Source organism: Acomys russatus, chromosome 7, assembly GCF_903995435.1.
Source record: "Acomys russatus chromosome 7, mAcoRus1.1, whole genome shotgun sequence".
NCBI lineage: Eukaryota > Metazoa > Chordata > Mammalia > Rodentia > Muridae > Acomys > Acomys russatus.
The window spans coordinates 22,484,063-22,503,321 of record NC_067143.1 but is presented as its reverse complement, the minus strand read 5'-3'; the positions used below and the strand labels follow the sequence as shown (position 1 = coordinate 22,503,321).

Below are 19,259 nucleotides of genomic sequence, written 5' to 3'. Positions count from 1 at the left end.
AATAAACACTGGCTCCTATGAGCATTCTGTGAAGAATCTTGCTAAGTGGTTAAGGGATCGAAGAGGAAGTATGATTTTTGTTTTTTCAAGACAAGGTTTTTCTGTGTCTGTCCTGGATTTGCTTTGTAGTCCAGGCTGACCTCAAACTCAGAGATTTACCTGCCTCTGCCTCCCCAAGTGCTAGTATTATAGGCAAGCATCAACCACGTCTGTCTGAGGAAGTATATTTATTGAGCCGAAAAGTATTTCTTGTACTTTTCATTTTAATTATTGTGCAGTAAAACACCAGACAGTAAACTTTTTATATTATTTTTAAAGGTTAGCAATTTGTAAAACCTAGCAAATACACTGGGTGTAAGCGTTCTTGAATAAAACAAAGGTTAATTGTGCTTATTGGAGTATATTTTTCTGCAATGCCTTTTTTTTGTAAAAATTTTTTTCTAGGTTTAAATTGTTATTTCCAGAGTCTATCTTGAAAATCTTAAACGTGTGTGTGTGTGTGTGTGTGTGTGTGTGTGTGTGTAATTTTTTTTTTTTTTTTTTTTTTTTTTTTTTTTTTTGCCAAAGGAACCTAGGAGTAACAGTTAGTATTTGTACAGGAATTTAAAAAATTAGCTTGATTTTTTTTTTTTTTTAATACTACTAGTATCCATGTAGAACTATTGTATACTAGATAATTAAATGCTATTGCTACATTTGTGTAGGTGATACATTTAAACATTGGTAACATAGTAGAAAATAATGCTTTCCATGAATAGGCACTTAGTGAACATGTTTCAGTTTAGGCTTTTAAACTGTATTTGATCTTTCAGTTACTAGTAACTTAAATTAAATGTTTGTATTTAGCCTTCTGGCCAACATATTTTGACTCATAGTCATTATTGGGTGTTTACCACTTGCTAAGCTCAGTGTTTAGTAGTCAGGGGGAACAATGTAAAAGTTACAAATCTCATGGACTTTTATTTGTCTTCTCAAGTAGTGTATCAGAAAGCATTTGGAAAACAATCCATATTAGTTAAGCTACCTCTAGTTAAAAACAGGAGAAGACTAAACTAAAAGCACTTTTGAAAAAGTGGGAATACATTTTTACTACATAACAGAAACATCAGCAGTACACTACTGGGCTTTAGGCTTTGCTGAGGGAGGCTTGGGCTCTGCCTCGCCATGCATCTGTTGGCAGAGACAGCTTCAGGCCTTATATGCACACAGCATTGTATAGCCTGGACTGCCTAACAGACCTGAGTGATGGAAATGGTCTTCATCTGGGCTGACCAATATAACCATTAGCCACAAGTAGCTGTTGTACTCCAGAAATATGCTAGTCCAGCTGAGAAAGTGAATTTTTAATCATACTCAGTTCCAGTTTAGGTAATTTCACATTGGTCAGTGACTAAGCACCAATCTAGAGTATCAAAAATAAATCAGGGCACAAACTTCTCTAGAATTTTTCTAAAATGACTTAGTTGTCCTCATTTTGAACACATGCTACCCCCACATTCTACTCTCAAGTATGAGAAAAGGTGGACTGTGCTGATGGCTTTACTCTAGCCAAGTGGTCCACCTTTGGGAAGTGGGTTGACAGCAGCCCAGAGAGCATAGCATTTGTATAGTAGTAAAGATATATCTCAGTAGAGCAGATTATACTTTTCAGAAAGCGTCCCCGCATATGTGGTACAAAAGTGCTGTTGTATGGGCCTAGAAAGCTCAGTGGGCAAGAGCTCATGAGGCAGTGACACTTGTCTTGTACACTCTAGGCACCCCTAAGAGGTATTTAAAACATTGATAATCATATTATTGTTGTATAATATTAGTCTAGCACTAGATAACCAGCATTTTAAGAGAAACTTACAGCCTTAAAATATATTCGTCTGAGTAAAAGTCTGTTTCAGAGTTTCATAGAGTAGGGAATTTGTTTTCCTTAGTTTTGTTTGGACATAAAGAATGCTGTCTTTGTGGTCCTGTTGACTGGCCATCTCTATCTTTAGTTATAGTGCTCAGTAGGTATACATTCCATTTATGGTCATATTCAAGATTTCTAAAGCTTTTAGTACTTTTTTGTTTTGGTTTTGGTTTTGGGTTTTCGAGACAGGGTTTCTCTGTGTAGCCTTGGCTGTCCTGGACTCTCATTGTAGACCAGGCTGGCCTCGAACTCACAGCGACCTGCCAGCTTCTGCCTGCCTGAGTGTGTGCCACCACTGCCCGGCCAGCTTTTAGTAACTTACAGGAAGTACTCCCATACTACCTGGTATTTATAAATCATTGTCCAAAAAACCTTCACTGTTAATAAAATTGAGGGCATATTTTAATTATTTATCAAAATATCTATAGCTACTTCAAATGAATTCACTAATCTGTTTTCTATGCCAATTTACTTGCCTGTATGGGAATTTCACTTAAATGAAGCCATGCAACATATCCTCTTTTGTGATTTATTTCACCTACATTGGTGTTTCCAAGCCAAACTGTAGCAAGTATCAAGACTTTCCTGAGGCTGGATGGTGTGTCTGCTGCTTTGAAGTTTGTGCAGACTGCTTTGTATGGGCATGTGTTTTCATTTCTCTTGATGTTATATGGTAAATTCTGCATTTAATTTTTTAAAAGCTATAAAATTCTGGTTTATAGCTAACTCAAAAAAAAAAAAAAACATATAGTAAGAACATCAACAAAGAACTACATTGAGGTTTTATGAGAAAATGCTTCAAGTTTTTTCCTTTAAAAAAAAAATCAGTATTTTCAGGACGGGTTATCTGGATTAATTTTCCCACTAGAGACAAAAGCACCACTTGAACTATTAATAAAAATGTCTTTATGGTGTCCAGACAACTGAAAGACTATGCTGGGCCCAAATGTCAGGGACTTAAGGACATAAAGGTGAAGAGGTATTTATAATTTGGCTATCCTAAGTCGTGTATCCATCTCCACACAGCAGTTGAAAAGCAGAACACTAGGTTCTCATAGATGAAGATGCAAGGCGAAAACTACTATTTTTAAGTTGATGAGTCTAATGCATTATCCTTCTTGCCAAACTGGGGCCTTAGGAAGTAATCTTTTGCTTTCTCCTATTTATTCCCAACAAATTACAGTAGGTGTTCTTTAGTGCTGAGCAGACGAGTAATGAGAAGAAAGAATGAAGAGGATTTATGTCTGAGAGTTTATAAACCAAGTATCAGCATTAGAAGGGATTTCAGGCTAAAATTTTATAATACATGAAGTCCAAGAAAGCTTCTGCGTCTGAGACAAATTTATATTCCATTTAAAGAGCAGAGCCTTCTGTGCTTTAGAATCTAATAACCTTCATAAAAGATAATCAAGTATGCAAAAATATAGGGCAGATCTTACCATTGTGGTGCAATCCTGTAGAGCTATAATCCCAGCACTTGGGAGATACGGAGGCAGGAAGACCAGAACTTCAAGGCGGGCCTGAAATACGAGACCTTGTTTGAAACAAGAGCCTACATAGGTAAACATGGAGATATGATGCAGGCTTCCTCCCAGCTCTTTCAGATTACACATAGATTATAGAGCATTGTTTTAGGGAATAAAATCAAACTTGACAGTATCTGCAAGACAGGAAATTATAAAAGAAATGACAAAACTGGCCACAGTGCACAAACCTGTAATCCCAGCACTTAGGGAGGCAGAGGCAGGCAGATCTCTGTGAGTTCATGGCCAGCCTGGTCTACAAACCAGCTCCAGGACAACCAAGGCTACACAGAGAAAACCTGTCTTTGGGGAAAAAAAAAAAAAAAAAAAAAAAAAGACAAAATTTAGATAGAAAGCATTAAATACTTCTAGACATTGAGAAATGCAAAAACCAAAAGAACTCATTATACATGGTGAGAGTGAAATTCTCACAGCTGCAGAGAGAAAATCTGAACGGAATGAAGAAATTTTCTATAATTCAGTATGAAGAGTTAAAGAGAAAGAAAATATTAAGTGGTAGATTGCTTTACAAAACCTAACAGCCTACTTTAAATTCACATTCCAGAAGACAGTTGTGGAGGATGCAAATGAGTATGAGGTTGGGAGACTATTTGAAGTGATAATGACCGAGATTTCCAGGATTAGGGAAGGTCTACCATCTTTAGATAAACTAGGTCTAAGTTTAAATAGTAATAATAATATGCCAAAGGCATCACTGAAAACAAAAGACTGATATCTTCAAAACAGTACCGACAGTTATTAAACAATAGGAAATAAGTAACCTAGAATCCCAAACCTGGAAAAAAAATAACTTCAGGACAGAAGGATAAATTGTAACCCATCTTTGCAACTAAGCCAGTCTTTGCTTTGGTGGAAGGTGCCAAGACTAAATAGGGCTTCAACTATAAGAAAGCAGTTACCATTGAGTCACCACTGAAGACTTCATGCAGACAATTACCATATTTTCCAGTATTAAGAACATAAGAGATGTTCTTAATAAATTTTATTGGGTAAAAAATAAAGAGAGAGTTGCCAGGGTTTGTTGGCTTGATTGATTTTTAAGGGAGGGAAAAACAGCAGACAAACCAAGAGCCAGAACTTTTTGTTTGTTTGTCTGTCTTTTTGAGACTGTCTTAGTTATGGCTGGCTTGAAATTTGCTGTCTATACTAGGCTAGCCTTGCTCACTCAGGATCCACCTATCTTTTCTTCCAGACTGCCAAGATTAAATGTATGAGCTTCCTTGCCACACCTTTTGAGAGTATTCATCCTGTTCTGAATTTTCAGGTAGTTGAAATAAATTCCATTAAAGAAGACATGTAAAGTTATGTTCTCTCTGGAAACATAAGTGGTCTCCTAGCTATCGAGGGTACTTGCACTCCCACATACATATAAACATAACATTTTAAATATATATGCATTTATAATATGAAGAAATAGCTAATATTGAGCAAACATCATTTGTTGCACAAAATCATCTCTAGCATGATTAGACCTAAATGTAAAAGGTGAAACTACAGAGCCATGTAGAGGGCAATGACTTTAAGGTTTTGAAGTGAGGAAAAGGTACTTCTGGTTAGCAGATGTGTAAGTTCAAAAAGACCAAATGAATTTGCTTGATTCAAAGGTACAAACAGCCATTACACAGTGTGGGAACTAAGTCCTCTGAAACTGCATGTCTATACAGAAGTCTTCAGTAGTACCAGTTTTGCTACAGAGTAACTTTTGTCTCTGTAGCATTGCAAGATAGTGCAGAGGCAAAGGCATAAACCCCAAAGAGGCAGTGATATGGAGGATTCTTCCCCAGCAATGCAGTTCCTATGGTACTTAATTGTTTTTGACCTGTGTTAAAAAATATGATTTATGTGCACATAGCTAAAGTTCAAAGACTATGTTAGTGACATTTGTTTACTTAAACCTTATATTTGTACCCATGTGTAAGTGAGCAGAGTACCTGAATTAGCCCAAATCTCTCTCTCTCTCTCTCTCTCTCTCTCTCTCTCTCTCTCTCTCTCTCTCTCTCTCTCTCTCTCTCTACCCATGTGTAAGTGAGCAGAGTACCTGAATTAGCCCAAATCTCTCTCTCTCTCTCTCTCTCTCTCTCTCTCTCTCTCTCTCTCTCTCTCTCTCTCTCACACACACACACACACACACACACACACAAGGCATCAAAGTTCTAATTGGCTTTAATTTTATTGCTGATAAATAGAAAAAAAGTATGTTCTAAAAGTGCATGACTTACCCTTTAAAACTAAAAACTGTCTTTTGATAGATTGAATGAGTGTTAGTTTTAGTATTTCATCTCCATAATGTCAACATGTTTAGAACATTCATACAATATACAAAATAGCACCAAGTCTACTAATAATTACTCATTAAATGGTTCCTTTAGTTGTTTGTAATATATGTTTCAGAATCTAATTGTTTCAGAAAAAAAACAATGGGAATACTCAACTTAAAAAGTATGCAGTAGTGAAATGTGAGGGGTTTGGGCACAGGTGAGCCTTCTCTCTTTAGTTTCCCAGAATAGTACTGATAAACTAGCACATTTACAGGAATTCACGCTTTCTAAAATTCTGTTTACTTAAGGGAATGTGGTGACTATCAACAGTAGCCACAGAGAGTACAGAGTAGGGTTCTTGATGGTTTTCCTGCATGGAAACAGATTCCTCACTGTGGTGAACAAGTGCTATGGAAACTTGTGAGAAAACTGAAGCTGTCAGCCTCTCCATGCCTTGCCTGACCTTGTTAATAGATTGCAGCATTCCACTTGTTAGTACCAGAGGCAACTGCTATGCTATTTGGTAATGATAGAGAGAGAGAAAGTCTTCTTATGGTAGTTGGGTCCTCAAAACCACTCTTTGAGTTTGGTGATAAGGAGCAGAGTTGGCTGTCAAACAGAGCCATATTACTTAGTATCTACAAAGCTGATATGCCTCTTAAATTCCCTCTTTGTGCCAGAAGGCTTGCAGAGCTGGGGATACCACAGCACTCTGACTTCCTCGTAAGTACGAATGGGGTTACACCTTTTTTCATAGAATTCAAAACTACATGTAATTTTAAACCAGGGTTGTGTTGTTTTGCTCTGTATATTTAAAAATTCTCTAAGATGCATACTGTGTGTATTGGCTATATGTAGAAAACTCAGTGATAAAACGTTTCAGCCTACAAAGATGAGCCAGGATTAGTTGGAATGTGTGTGTGTCTGTGCATGTGTGGGTGTGGATTTGTGTGTGTGTGTGTTGAAGTGGAGGTGTGGTATGTGTACACCTGTGAAAACCAGGGGTTAACATTTGTGTCTTCCCGGTTACTTCTCTGGCTTATTTTTTAAGTCACTTTTACTGAGCCTATAAGCCCTTAGACTTATCTCTGCTACGAGTGTGCTAACATTTGAGGTATGGACCACTACATGGGAGTAATGGGACCTAGTTCTTATTTCCCAAGACCTGAGTTCCATACTCTTCAAGATAGATGAAAACTTGGGGAAAGTACCCAAAGATTTAAAATTACAATAAATCAAAATTTTATTTTGCTATTTATGTATGGATGACTATTGTATTTGTTCTTTTGTTAGAGATGTGTAGATTTTAAGGGTTCAGTGTTCTGGTCTTAGTGTTAATATTTTCATTACTGATAACAACGAAAAATTTGTCAAACAGAACTTGCTACCATGGATAGTGAGGATAATTGAACAAGACTTTTTGGACTAAATACACATAAATGTGCATGTAATATAGTCAGACCGTGAGTCTATAGAGCTTAAGGCCAGGTGGGGGCGCACAATAGATGTATTGTTTACAACATACTTACGTTTAATGATTGTATTTTAATGATTTTCAAAAGTTGTATATAGAATTCCTAGCACATGAGAAGCATTTACAGAGGCTAAGCAGGTCTAACTTACAATTTTTTAGCATGTAAAAATAAATCATACTGAGTAAGATGAAATTTCAAAATCACTTGAAGAAACGTGAAAAAAGCTCTCAAATTGTAACGTTCTGTGGATACATTACACTTCCAGGAAAAACAGGAGTAAAACAGATATCTATAATCATTGCAAAACAACTTTTACAAGGTAGTAAGATCATTAGCATTAGACTTAAGTTATTCACTTGCTGGTGACATGTCTGGCGTAGCTCTTACCATCTTTGTTTCTGCTCCTGTAGTGGCGGATGTACTTGGGACATTTAACTCTAGTGCTACTGTTTGTTGTAGTAGAAATTCAACATAGTTCAGAACTGTGGAGTTGTCAATAGCTTAACTGAGATACATTAGGATTCTAAAGATGGAATTAAGCATTCTGAAAAAAAATTAATATTCTATAATCTTTGAGCCCTTAGGGGCTTTAGCCTTTGGGATATTATTTCATGATGACCTTTTCTTAAAAGAAAAACCAGAAAACTAACCATCCACTGTATTTTTCTTGAAAGTAAGAAAAAAAAATCTATGTGTCCAGGGAAATACTTTATAGACACTCAGGAAAGTTACCTAAGAAATCGGCTCTGGATTAAAGCACATTGACAGAACTATAAAGAAAAGGTTAGTGAAACGAGAGGAGTTGTATTCTGAGTAACTTCTCACCACAGACTTTAAAGTGTGTAAAGTTACTAAGAGCATTGACGTTCATCAAACATGAGAAAGAGTCATTGTTGACAAACATTGGTTTGAAGCTCTTTTATTTTAAGATTATGTGGACAAGGATAATATAGAAAAGAATAAATTAGCATTAAATTATTTGGATTCTGGGCTAATTCCAAATGAAAAGGATAAATCCTGTTAGATAGAAAAGAGTGCTAGTAGATAAAATTGCAGACATTATCCATGCATAAAGATGCTGTAATTTCTCTACACATTATTTTGATAGATTTTTGTTATATTCTTATTGACTTTACTAACTAGATCCTAGCTGGGACTCAGAACATAAGAGTAGTTTAAGTATTCTCAAAGCACTTTGAAAAGGAAGAGTCCAAACAAGCAAATACTCGTTTGTTTTTTTGTTTTGTTTTGGTTTGTTTTGTTTTTTTTTTTTAATGTGCAGTAGGAGACCTCAGGGTTTGTTCCTATGTTAGGCTTATGTTACTTGGAGAACTGTAGTGTATGTGTAGTCATTTAATAATCATTCAGTGGCTCCTGAATAATTCCGTTTTTTCGACCTGTGCTCTCTTAACACATTAAAAAAAAAAATCTCATGGAAAGTTAGTATTCTTTTTGTGTGAATTCTCCAATTGTATTTCAGACTTTAAGAAAGAAAGGCCTTAATGGTTGTGAGAGCCCTGATGCTGACGATTACTTTGAGCACAGTCCACTCTCGGAGGACAGATTCAGCAAACTAAATGAAGATAGTGATTTTATTTTCAAACGAGGCCCTGTAAGTACTTTCACTTTACCTTTGCTTTTTATTTGTTGATCCTTTTTGTTAACTTCATATTTAGGCTCTGAACAAGAAGGAACACAGAGGGTGCGACAGCCCAGACCCTGATACTTCATATGTGCTAACTCCACATACAGAAGAAAAATATAAAAAAATTAATGAGGAATTTGATAATATGATGCGGAATCATAAAATCGCAGTGAGTACTAAAGTATGGTTTGTGCTTTTATCATGTGCATGAAGAAATTGACCATACATCCTGCCTCATTTTTACAGAAGATTGGTGACAATAAGTATAAGAGAAAAGAAGGTGTTTACTAACTTTTTGGTTTTACAGAAATTTAAACTTGCTAAAATCTTGTAGTAATAAGTTTGAGTATCTTAAGTGTAGAAATGAAGAGAAAACATCTTAATTCAGGTTCTGCCACTAATTGCCCTTTATATCTTTACGTAGGCTATCCAGATATCCTGAGTCACAACACAGTAAATGAGTTGGCCCACATAATTTTTAAGATTGCTTCTAGTTTTGAAATTCCTTGATTTTTAATATAAAGTATGTATGAGGCATCTTGTCCATAACTTAATATATGCACGAACACATAAACGTGACCTTAAAAATGTCAGATGTAAGGTAGTTGAGTTTGTTGTACGATTTCATGCCTTCAAGTCATTTTAGCTTATTTTAGCAGAGCTGAACTGTCTGTTATGCTCTTTGTACAGTGTCCCAAAGCACTGAACAGCAAGAACATGAGATACATAACTGTTCTTTTCTTACACTCTCAGCAGTAAAGAAGGCTGGATTTACTGTGAGGAAACCATCTCCTTAAACTAGTCACAAAACAAATAGCCACTAATTTTTCTGTGCACAGATATCTAATCCTATGAAAAAGTCTATTTTGAGCTCACTGAGCTCATCTGTTCGGACTGAAAAATCTCCGACTTCTCCCTGAACTCTGTAGAGAGGGCCACCTAAGACGGCACTGTAGATCTCCAGCTCTGCATGTAGGTGCAGCTGTCATGGAACCAGTTGGTTCCAGTGCTGGAGTTTTGTTTTATTGTTTGTTTGTTTTTTCATTGTCAAGGTTAAATCTCTTGAACCATGCCATAAAGAATGATATGCATCATATGTCATTTCTTCAACGTAGTTCTTTTGGAAGAATCACATGAAAATAGCTTTAAGCAAAATTTTTAAGCTAGTACCATCATTTAAAAAAAACAGACAGTAGCAAGTAAAATTTCTCTAACCTGACAGGGATGTTGTTTCTACACTTAAACTTTAAGTTGCAAGAATATAATAAAATTGTTGTTTGTTTGTTTTTTTACTCCCCCCTCCACTTTAAATTACGAAGAAACTTGCTGTTTATCATGGTCAACACATATATTGAAATTGGTCTATGGAGGAAATGCTAGAGGAAACTAAGAAATGCCCTTTCAGAGAAAGCATGAAATATTTTGACAAGAAGATAGCTTTTATAATGCTTATAATTTAATTTTTATGTAATTTTAAAGGTACTGCAAATTAATCTTCTTGTGTAGGTGGTTTCTTTGCATATTTATTACATAGAAATTATATTGTGTTCTCTGTATAATTACTTGACTTTTTCTACCTTTAAAAGTGTCCATCAATGGGAGCTGGAGAGATGGCTCAGAGGTTAAGTGTATTGACTGCTCCTCAGGAGGTCCTGAGTTCAATTCCCAGCAACCACGTGGTGGCTCACAAAGGTGTCCATCAATCAAATCATACTAAACTTATAATATCCCAAAATTGATGTGTTAAGTTAGTTGTATATATATATTTTTTCCCTTTTCATTATATTTTAATTCTTGCAATAGAAATGTAATGTGAAATTGGTTTGCACTGAAGTTCTAGTTAATGCTTACTTGATAACACTGATATATTTTATAATGTCTAAGCTCAACAATATTACTTTAATTCCAGGTTTAACTTTTAATTTCATCTTTGGAATATTTGAAACATACTATATAGTTACGTTAGCATATATGTATCAGTATAAAATTGAAAATGAAAAAGTTCATGTCAGGTATATTCATGTTCAAATATAAATCTAGAGAAAATAGCTTAATGTTGCAAATGAACTTTTAATAATGAAAGCTCTGTACTCAAATTAAAGTTATTTATTGTCGATGAAAATGAAACCAATAGTTTTGTCTTCCTTTTTTTTTTCCTTACAGCCTGGTTTGCCACCTCAGAACTTCTCAATGTCTGTCACAGTCCCTGTGACCAGCCCTAATGCTTTGTCATACAGTAACCCAGGGAGTTCACTTGTGCCACCATCTTTGGCAGCCAGCTCAACATTAGCAGATTCAAGCATGCTGTCTCCACCCCCAGCCACGTTACATCGAAATGTATCCCCTGGAGCTCCACAGAGACCACCAAGTACAGGCAGTGCAAGTATGCCATGAAGTTTTCTGTTTGCTCTTTTTAAAAGAGAATGAGAAATGATTTGCTGACGGAGAAAGTTTATTCTTCACAGTCTTAAGTTTATTATCTGGCAAGTGTGGTGGTGCACACTTTCAATCCCATCACTTGGGAAGCAGAGGCAGCCAGATTTCCATGAATTTGAGAGCAGCCCGCTCTACATAGTGAGTTCCAGGATAGCCAGGACTATGTTAGAGAGACCCTGTCTCAAAAAACAAAAGTAAAATAACAAACAAACAACACTCTTTATTGTCAGGATGAGCAGGGGTTACTGCTGCGTAATTAAGTCCATTTTAAGTTGTTGGGGTTTGTTTGTTTGTTTGTTTGTTGAATTTGTGGGAAAACATTGTTGTCCAAAGTTAAAATAGTATAGAGAATGTACCACCTATAATTTTTCCTTAAAGGGAAAGCCATATGTGACAGGCAGAGAATGTTGAAGTAAAGATTTACTATTGAGTGTGAACCATCATGTTAGAAATGCAGGAGAGTATTCTGTTCATCTTTTGCTGCTGAGTTAGTTCAGTAATTCAGCAGACGTTGGCAGTGCATTTTCCACCTTAGTCTGTAGTTTCGTATTGCCTTCCCCTAACTCCTGTGTAATAGTTAATGCTCACATGAGCTGTCCTAACTGTCATTGGGATTCACAGTTGACATTGATGCACAGGATGCAGGTATAGCAACAGCTGTGTGTACCACATGCAGACCCCCACACCACATGTGTAGTTAAACATGCTACATGTGTCGTTACACTATAGCATGCATAGTGTAAGCTATACATTAGTGGCAACTTTAGACTGAGCTAGTTTTGTGTGGAGGAATGTCTTGAGTGGATGTAACAATTGTCAATAAAGCGCTGTTTAGCCAGTAAGCTGGGCAGAAGGACAGGAAGTGGAAGGTGGGACTTCCTGGAGAGGGGGCAGAGCCAAGTTTGAGAGTTGAGAGGGAGAAAGAAGATGATTGACAGTTGACAGGGAAAGAGAGAGAAGTCTCTGAGGATCATAGTGGCAAGTGCTTGGGATATATGTATGTTATGAGGTTTAGAGTAGTTTATGTTAGTTCATGAGTAAATTTGTGTCAGTTTAGATTTTGCCCGGCTGTAGTGCTTGCAGCTTTAAAATATGGTTCAGTCTCCCTGTGCCAGTTACTGGCTTCTTTAGGCCAAACTGATACAATTTACTGTAACAGCTTTGTTTTGATTTTTAGCAATAGAGTGTGGGTTGTAGTGTGATGACCTCACTTGGGTGCTTGGGAAATAAAGGAAGCCAATTCTTACTCATTCTTTCTTTTCTGCGTAATATTACTAGGTGGGATGTTGAGCGCTACAGACCTCACCGTGCCAAATGGAGCTGGGAATAGTCCAGTGGGTAAGTGAACCCCTGTTGCTTAGCTTCGTAGGAGTCCATTTAATTTGAGTTACTAGTAAGTATGTTCCTAAAGTAAGGCCTTTCATCTTCTGAGGGACAAGTTAACTAAAACTTAACAGTTCTTTGCAGTGCTTTACCCTGTACACATTGGCTGTGAGCTCCATTCATTCACTGTGTGTGTGCTTCCTTCATTCCAGGCCTGTTCTTCTCTAGTGCAACAATGACATAGAAGCTTTTAGACAATAGCTTTTAAATGATTCTGTGACAGTGGCGCACACAAACACACACACCACAGTGCACCGGTGTATATTAAGCATATCCTTGCTCACCATTCCCCTCTTTACTCCCCTGACACGCTTCCATGCCTACACAGCCTCCTTTCACCCTAAATTGTCTTCTTCCTTCTTTTCTTTTATAAAATAATCCACTGAGTTCAGTTAGTGCTACCTGCTTGCCACTGGTTGTGAGATCCACCAGAACATGGATACCGCACCAGCAGCTACAGCCCCAAAGGAGAATGGCCTTCCCTCTCCCAGTAGCTCTTAATTGCCAGTAGCCTCTCCAGCTAATTAGTCCCTCCTTAATCCATGCTAGAATGTTGAAGGCTTGATGTTGTGTAGGTGCCATAGCCTCTGTGGGTTGGTGGTGTGATGTCCACGTCATGTCTGGAAGACAGCAGACAGCATTCCTCAGCATTCCTTCTCTTTCTCCTGTTCTTACATTCTTTCCACTCCTTCTTGCATGACGTTCCCTGAGCGTTGGTGAGGAGGGTGATAATAGATGTCCCATTTAGGGTTGAGTACTCAACAGTCACTCGTTCTCAGCACTTTGATTAGTTATCACTCTGCATTGACTGCTGCCTACTGCAAAAAGAGCTTCTGTTTCTAAGATTGACAGCAGCACTAATCTGTGGGTGCAAGCATACTTAGAAGGCATTTGACAACTACATTCTAAGTTCATTTCTTTGGGAGATGCCTTCTGTAACTTCTGTCATCACTAAAGTTAAACTATTGGCAAAGTACTTTATTTTAAACCAGCGTTAAAATTTTTCAGAAATTAGCATACAAAGAAATGTATGCATACTACTCAAGTTAGAGATCTGAGTGATTTCTCTTGAGGATCTGCTTTGGTGGTCAAATTAGAGCATTCATGGTTTATCATAGCTACAGCCAAATATGCTCTGTAGCTTTGGGGCCACTGCCAACATACATGGTGTGGTGATTAAACCCAAAGCTTCACACATGCTAAACAAACACTGTTAAGTAGCTGTATTCCCAATATTTATTTACAACAGGTCATAAACAATATGTTAGCACCATCTGATTTAAAAACCAAAGCATGAGGGCTGGAGAGATGGCGCAGAAGTTAAGAGCACTAACTGTTCTTCCAGAGGTTCTGAGTTCAATTCCCAGCAACCAGATGGTGGCTCACAACCATCTACGATGGAAGCATATGCCCTCTTCTGGTGTGCAGGCTGAGCACTGTCTACATAAAAATAAATAAATCTTTAAAAAACAAAACAAAGCATGGTATGATGCAAGTAATGTAGCTACCAAGAGAGACTTTATTTCTGGTTTACTTTACTTAGGCTTCAGCCTTCTAGAGTCTCAGTGATTTAAAGATATGTCATAGTGGGGCTGGAGATGGCTCAACATTTAAGAACATTTGTTGGATGCTCTCGTGTTTTGGATCGTAGTACCTACATGGAGGCTTACAACTATAACTCTAGTTCAGAGGATCCAGTGCCTTCGGTCTATGCTGGTACCAGGCACACACACCGTACACAACATATACACATGAATGATTCTAAAATATATTTACAAATTCTGACTTTTTAGTCCTGACATGTAATAAAGATAGATTATGATTTTGATGTTATGTCTGCACTGCATAAAATGATATTTTACTGGGCTTAAATGGGTAAACACACACACACACACAGGGTCTTGAGATCAAATGTAGGAAGGTCTTACTATCTTACATTAGTACTGCTATGTTTATACTTGTGTAGTTTCAAAAATGTATAGTTTATTTAATTGCAACTCAGTTTGAACCCAATGTACTATTTTCATACACACTTAACACTTCTCCTCTTTGGCACCAATAAGACAGTCTGTTTAGAGCCCACCAAGATTTGAGAAAGCCTTGTATAGTCTCTCACATTGGGCTAAGGCTGCAGATAGCTGGAGCCTATGTAAAGTGAACCAGAAATAAACAGTCCCTCTTAGTAGGTGCACTGTATTGTGCTATTTTTTCAATGATGATGGCCTATTATTTGGAACCTGTTGTATATAGTGTATTGGGACTATAGCTATTCAGTAGTGTTTGTTTAGCAAGTGTGAAGCTTTGAATGTAATCACCAACATCATCCACACAAGAATGTGTATACTCAGAAGTATTTTACTTAGAACCATTGTCTTGGTGTGAGTGTGGGCCATACCTGTACTTGCAGCTTGCCCAGAGGCCATCTGAGACAAAGAGAATCCTGGGTTCTAGACCAGCCTGATACAGAGCAAGTTGTACTAAGACTGAATTTAAAGTAAAGTGCCAAAAATACACAGGACTTTCATTTACTAATTTCCGTCTGATACTTCCCTTTATTAAGACACCCAAAAAGTATGATGAAGCTGATGGTCTTCATATATGTTTTGACACCTTGTAAATTACTCCTTATTTAAAAGGTTTGAAAGGTTTCAGTGGTTGTATAATGTCTATGCCTCTAAACCCCTAATCCCAGTTCTGAGATTTTTGTCTAAAGAAGTAAGCTGGAGGCTGGAGAGGTGGCTTAGCAGTCAAAAGCATTGGCTGCTCTTGTACAGGACCTAGACTCAGTTCGCAGCACACCCATGGAGGCTCATGCCCATCTATAGCTCCAGTTCCAGAGGACCTGATACCTTCTTCTAGCTTCTGAGGGTTACCAGGCACAGATACACTGATACACTGGTACACACATAACACATGAAGGCAAAGCATTCATTCACATAAAGATAAGTGGGTCTTTTAAAAAAGAAAGTCAAGTAGAATATGTAACGGTCCTAAGAACTTTGCTGTAATGAGTAATGGGCTGATATTAGCATAGTCAGCTACCTGAAAATTAGATAAATTTCAAATGAATTACGTTTTTTAGTTATGATTTAAAACTGCAGAAAATATACAGAAAGAAAAAAGCATATTGATTTCAGTAGTTAGGGTGATAAAATAATGTTTCCCTCTTTCGTTTACTTTTTGAAGGTTATGTGATATGATAAGGATGATATTCCTAAAGTCATAAAAGTTTTACTGTGGTAAATTTTTTGTGTGTGTGTTGTTTTGTTTCCCTCTGATTTGGTATGTTTTGTTTTCCATCTGTCACTATTGCAAATTTAAAGCGACAGGGGTACATACTATAATTTGTATAACTGTCACGGTGACAGTCTTATTTGTTATGACTTACTATGTGTATTTCACTACAGACAATATAAATGTGTCACTCAGCTTATACTGTAGCTCAGATGTTTACTTAACTTGTGGCTTATATTGCATTTGTTTTGTTTTGTTTTGTTTTCTGAGACAGGATTTCTCTGCGTAGCTTGGCTGTCTTGGACACACTTTGTAGACCAGGCTCACAACGATCACCTGCCTCTGCCTCCCCGAGTGCAGGGATTATAGGCGTGAGCCACTGCACCTGGCTTGGTGACTTGTATTTATATTGTAATGTCAAGAATGAAAAGAAATTGATATATTCAGCACCTTCACTTTAAAAAAAAAGTGTGGAGGGGGTGGGAGGAATGTGTGTATGTTTTTTGTGTAAGTAAGTAGGTAGGTAAGTAGCACACATGTGCAGACCAGAAGTAGACATGAAGTTTCTTCCTCTGTCACTCTTCCACATTGTTTATTTGAGGCAGGACCTCTCACTGAACCAAGAGCTTGTTGATCACCCAGGCTGGCTGGCCAGCAAATTGTGGGAATCCACCTTTGTTGTATGTCCCACTGCCCTCTCCCATATTAGGGCTACAGGTGGGTGCCACCATGTCAGGCTTTTTTATTTGAGTACTAGGAATCAAAACTCAGGTTATCACACTTTTGCCACAGGAGTTTTGCTGACTACCAGCTCCCTGGCTCCTAACTTCATTAGGAAAAAAAAATTTCTAAGAAAGAAAAATATCTTGGACTAGAAACAGAAAAGCTCAAGAAACTTCTGTAATTGTTGAGTGTTGAATGAAAGTGAAGATTGAGCATTACATGATGCCAGGGCAGTGGCAGCTAAAAAGATGGATGGGTGAAAGATGTTGCAAGATGAGCAAACTGAATTGTGTTGGGTGGATAGTTGAATGGAGATGGCCTGGGAATGGTGAAGGGTGACATTGGTAGAGAGATTTAAAACATTGGCTTGAGATGACAGCAGTTATCTGGAGAAAGCAATCCCTGGAAGTTGAATTTGGACTAAAATTACAGGAAGTGAAACAAATTTGTAATTCATGTTGAAGCCTTGCATGCTTCAGTTATCATACTGCATGAGAATTTACAAAGTCTGGCAGAGGAGAAAGTTACGTTTTTAGTGCTGTCCACCCAGGACAGATTGAGACACAGAATAGTATTTTGAAAGTAGGGCACAAACGTTTTTGTTAAGTATTTGTGATAGGATCTATATTGTCCATTACCTGGAATTGCCATCAAACTAAGTGAATGTGTCATCGGTTATTTCAGAGTCATAGTCTTTTGTGTAGTTTAATAAATTATAAATCTTCACATAAAGGCCATTTAAAAATATTCTACGTATTTTTGCATAGATGCGGAGCATGTGAATTTTGCTCTTACTTGTCACTGTGTAGCTCTGGATGGCCTTGAGGCCACTATGTAGATCAGGCTGGCCTCAAACTCACATTGATCTGCCTGCCTCTGCTTCCCAAGTGCTAGAATTAAAGACACGTGCCACTACTTCCAGCTTGATCTCGCTTGATGTTTTCAGACTCCTCTGAAGTTCTCTTTCCAGCTGAACTAAGTGGCTTCATAGTTAATGACATAGTCATCTACTGTCTAATGCTAGATGAGTATTAGTCATGGAGTAAACTTGCCACCCACTTGAATGCATTACTTCAGTTGAAAGGATTCATATTCTGAAATATGAGCTGAACTGATATAATGGGACAGCATATCTGCTGCCTGTAGGATCACAATTGAGATGAGGCCTGTAACATTTTTGGACACATAGGTATATGGCTTATTCAAAAGTGGTTTTGTTAGAGTAATAAATTACCATGCAAATGGGAAACATTTTAACAATAAATGTTAAATTTATTAAATTAAATTTATTAAATTAAAAAAGACATTTTCATCCCTTATTTGTAACTTATGGCAAGAGGAGTTATGTAACTACTTCACAAATCATTCTGCATAGTGTCTCCATCATAGAACTTAAACAGAGGCTAAGAGGCATGTATGGATACAGTCTAGGAAATGACAAGCTTGCACTTGAGATTAGCTTCAGCCTGGCAAGTTGCCGACAATTACATCATCCTGTAATCACTATCTTCTGTGGTGCCCTGATGGAACACTAAGATACTGTGCTTTTAACTCCCCTTCCACCTTGTAACTTGATTCTCATGGGTTACTATGGTCTCATACAAAATGCATTATGGATTTCACATGGGAAAGCAGCATTCCTGCTTCTTGATGATGTATGCCTCTGAATTACATACACATTTGCACCATCTGATAATAATACTGAAATATTATTTGACTTTTTAAAAAAGATTTTAGTGCAAATTCATAAAATAGTTTTTCAAGTATTGGAGACTCAGAACACACATTTTTGCCATTATATATTAAGAGAAACTTCATTAACCTTATTGCTCTGCAGTATAAAATTCTATTAAGTTCTTCTAATTTTGAGTATTATTTGCAAAATATTTCCTATCCTCCAGCTAATAGAATCTGGATTAGCTCCTGAGTGAGTTCTGCTTCAGAAGGGAATGACCTAGAGAAGAGGTGATACATTGTCCCCCATCTGCACTGCTCTTGAAGCTTATGGGGATGCAAGAATTTGCTCTGCAGAGTGTGGAAAGGAGATTGAACCCAGATTGAATAAATACCCTTCAAGACAATGAAAACAGAATGCAAGAAATAGCCCCATAAAATTAACTAAAATAACAGACCCCACTACAAAGTAAAGTTACACACAAATAAAATTGGTATGTCAAATGGTAACAATTTTCGAGGAAACAAGAATTGAGTGAAATGCAGTCATATGGAGAGCGGGGACTGGCTCTGACATGAACTCTGCCCCATATTTGACCACTTCCCCTTGGTGAGGAGGCCTGGTAGCACTCAGAGAAAGAATAGGAAGGCTACCAAGATGAGACTTGATAGGCTGTGACCATATGTTGGGAGAGGAGGTCCCCTTCTGTCACTAAACTAGGGGATGGGAATAGGGTGAAAGAGAGAGGGAGGGAGGGAGGGAAGGAGGGAGGGAGGAATGGGAACAGACAAGGGGACAAAAATTGAGATGTAATTTGAGTAAATTAATAAAAAAGGGAAAAAGAATTGAGTGAAACAAAGGGCAGGAGACGAGCACAGTCGTCCTCCGGGAGCACCTTCGCTCCTAGGTGGTATCCTTTGCCCTCCATGCTTTGCCATTGGTATTCACGTAGCAGACTTACAGACACAGTGTTTAGGATTCCACAG

General features: G+C 37.5%; 1 protein-coding gene across 1 annotated transcript in view; it reads left to right on the top strand.

Moving 5' to 3' along the window:
- The window catches only part of Mef2a (myocyte enhancer factor 2A), a 110,711-nt gene that overhangs the window by 66,032 nt on the left and 25,420 nt on the right, over positions 1 to 19,259 (top strand). Inside the window, 3 exon segments of the mRNA XM_051148703.1 lie at positions 8,658 to 8,789; positions 10,986 to 11,205; positions 12,537 to 12,596. Coding sequence (XP_051004660.1) covers positions 8,658 to 8,789; positions 10,986 to 11,205; positions 12,537 to 12,596 — 412 coding nt within the window.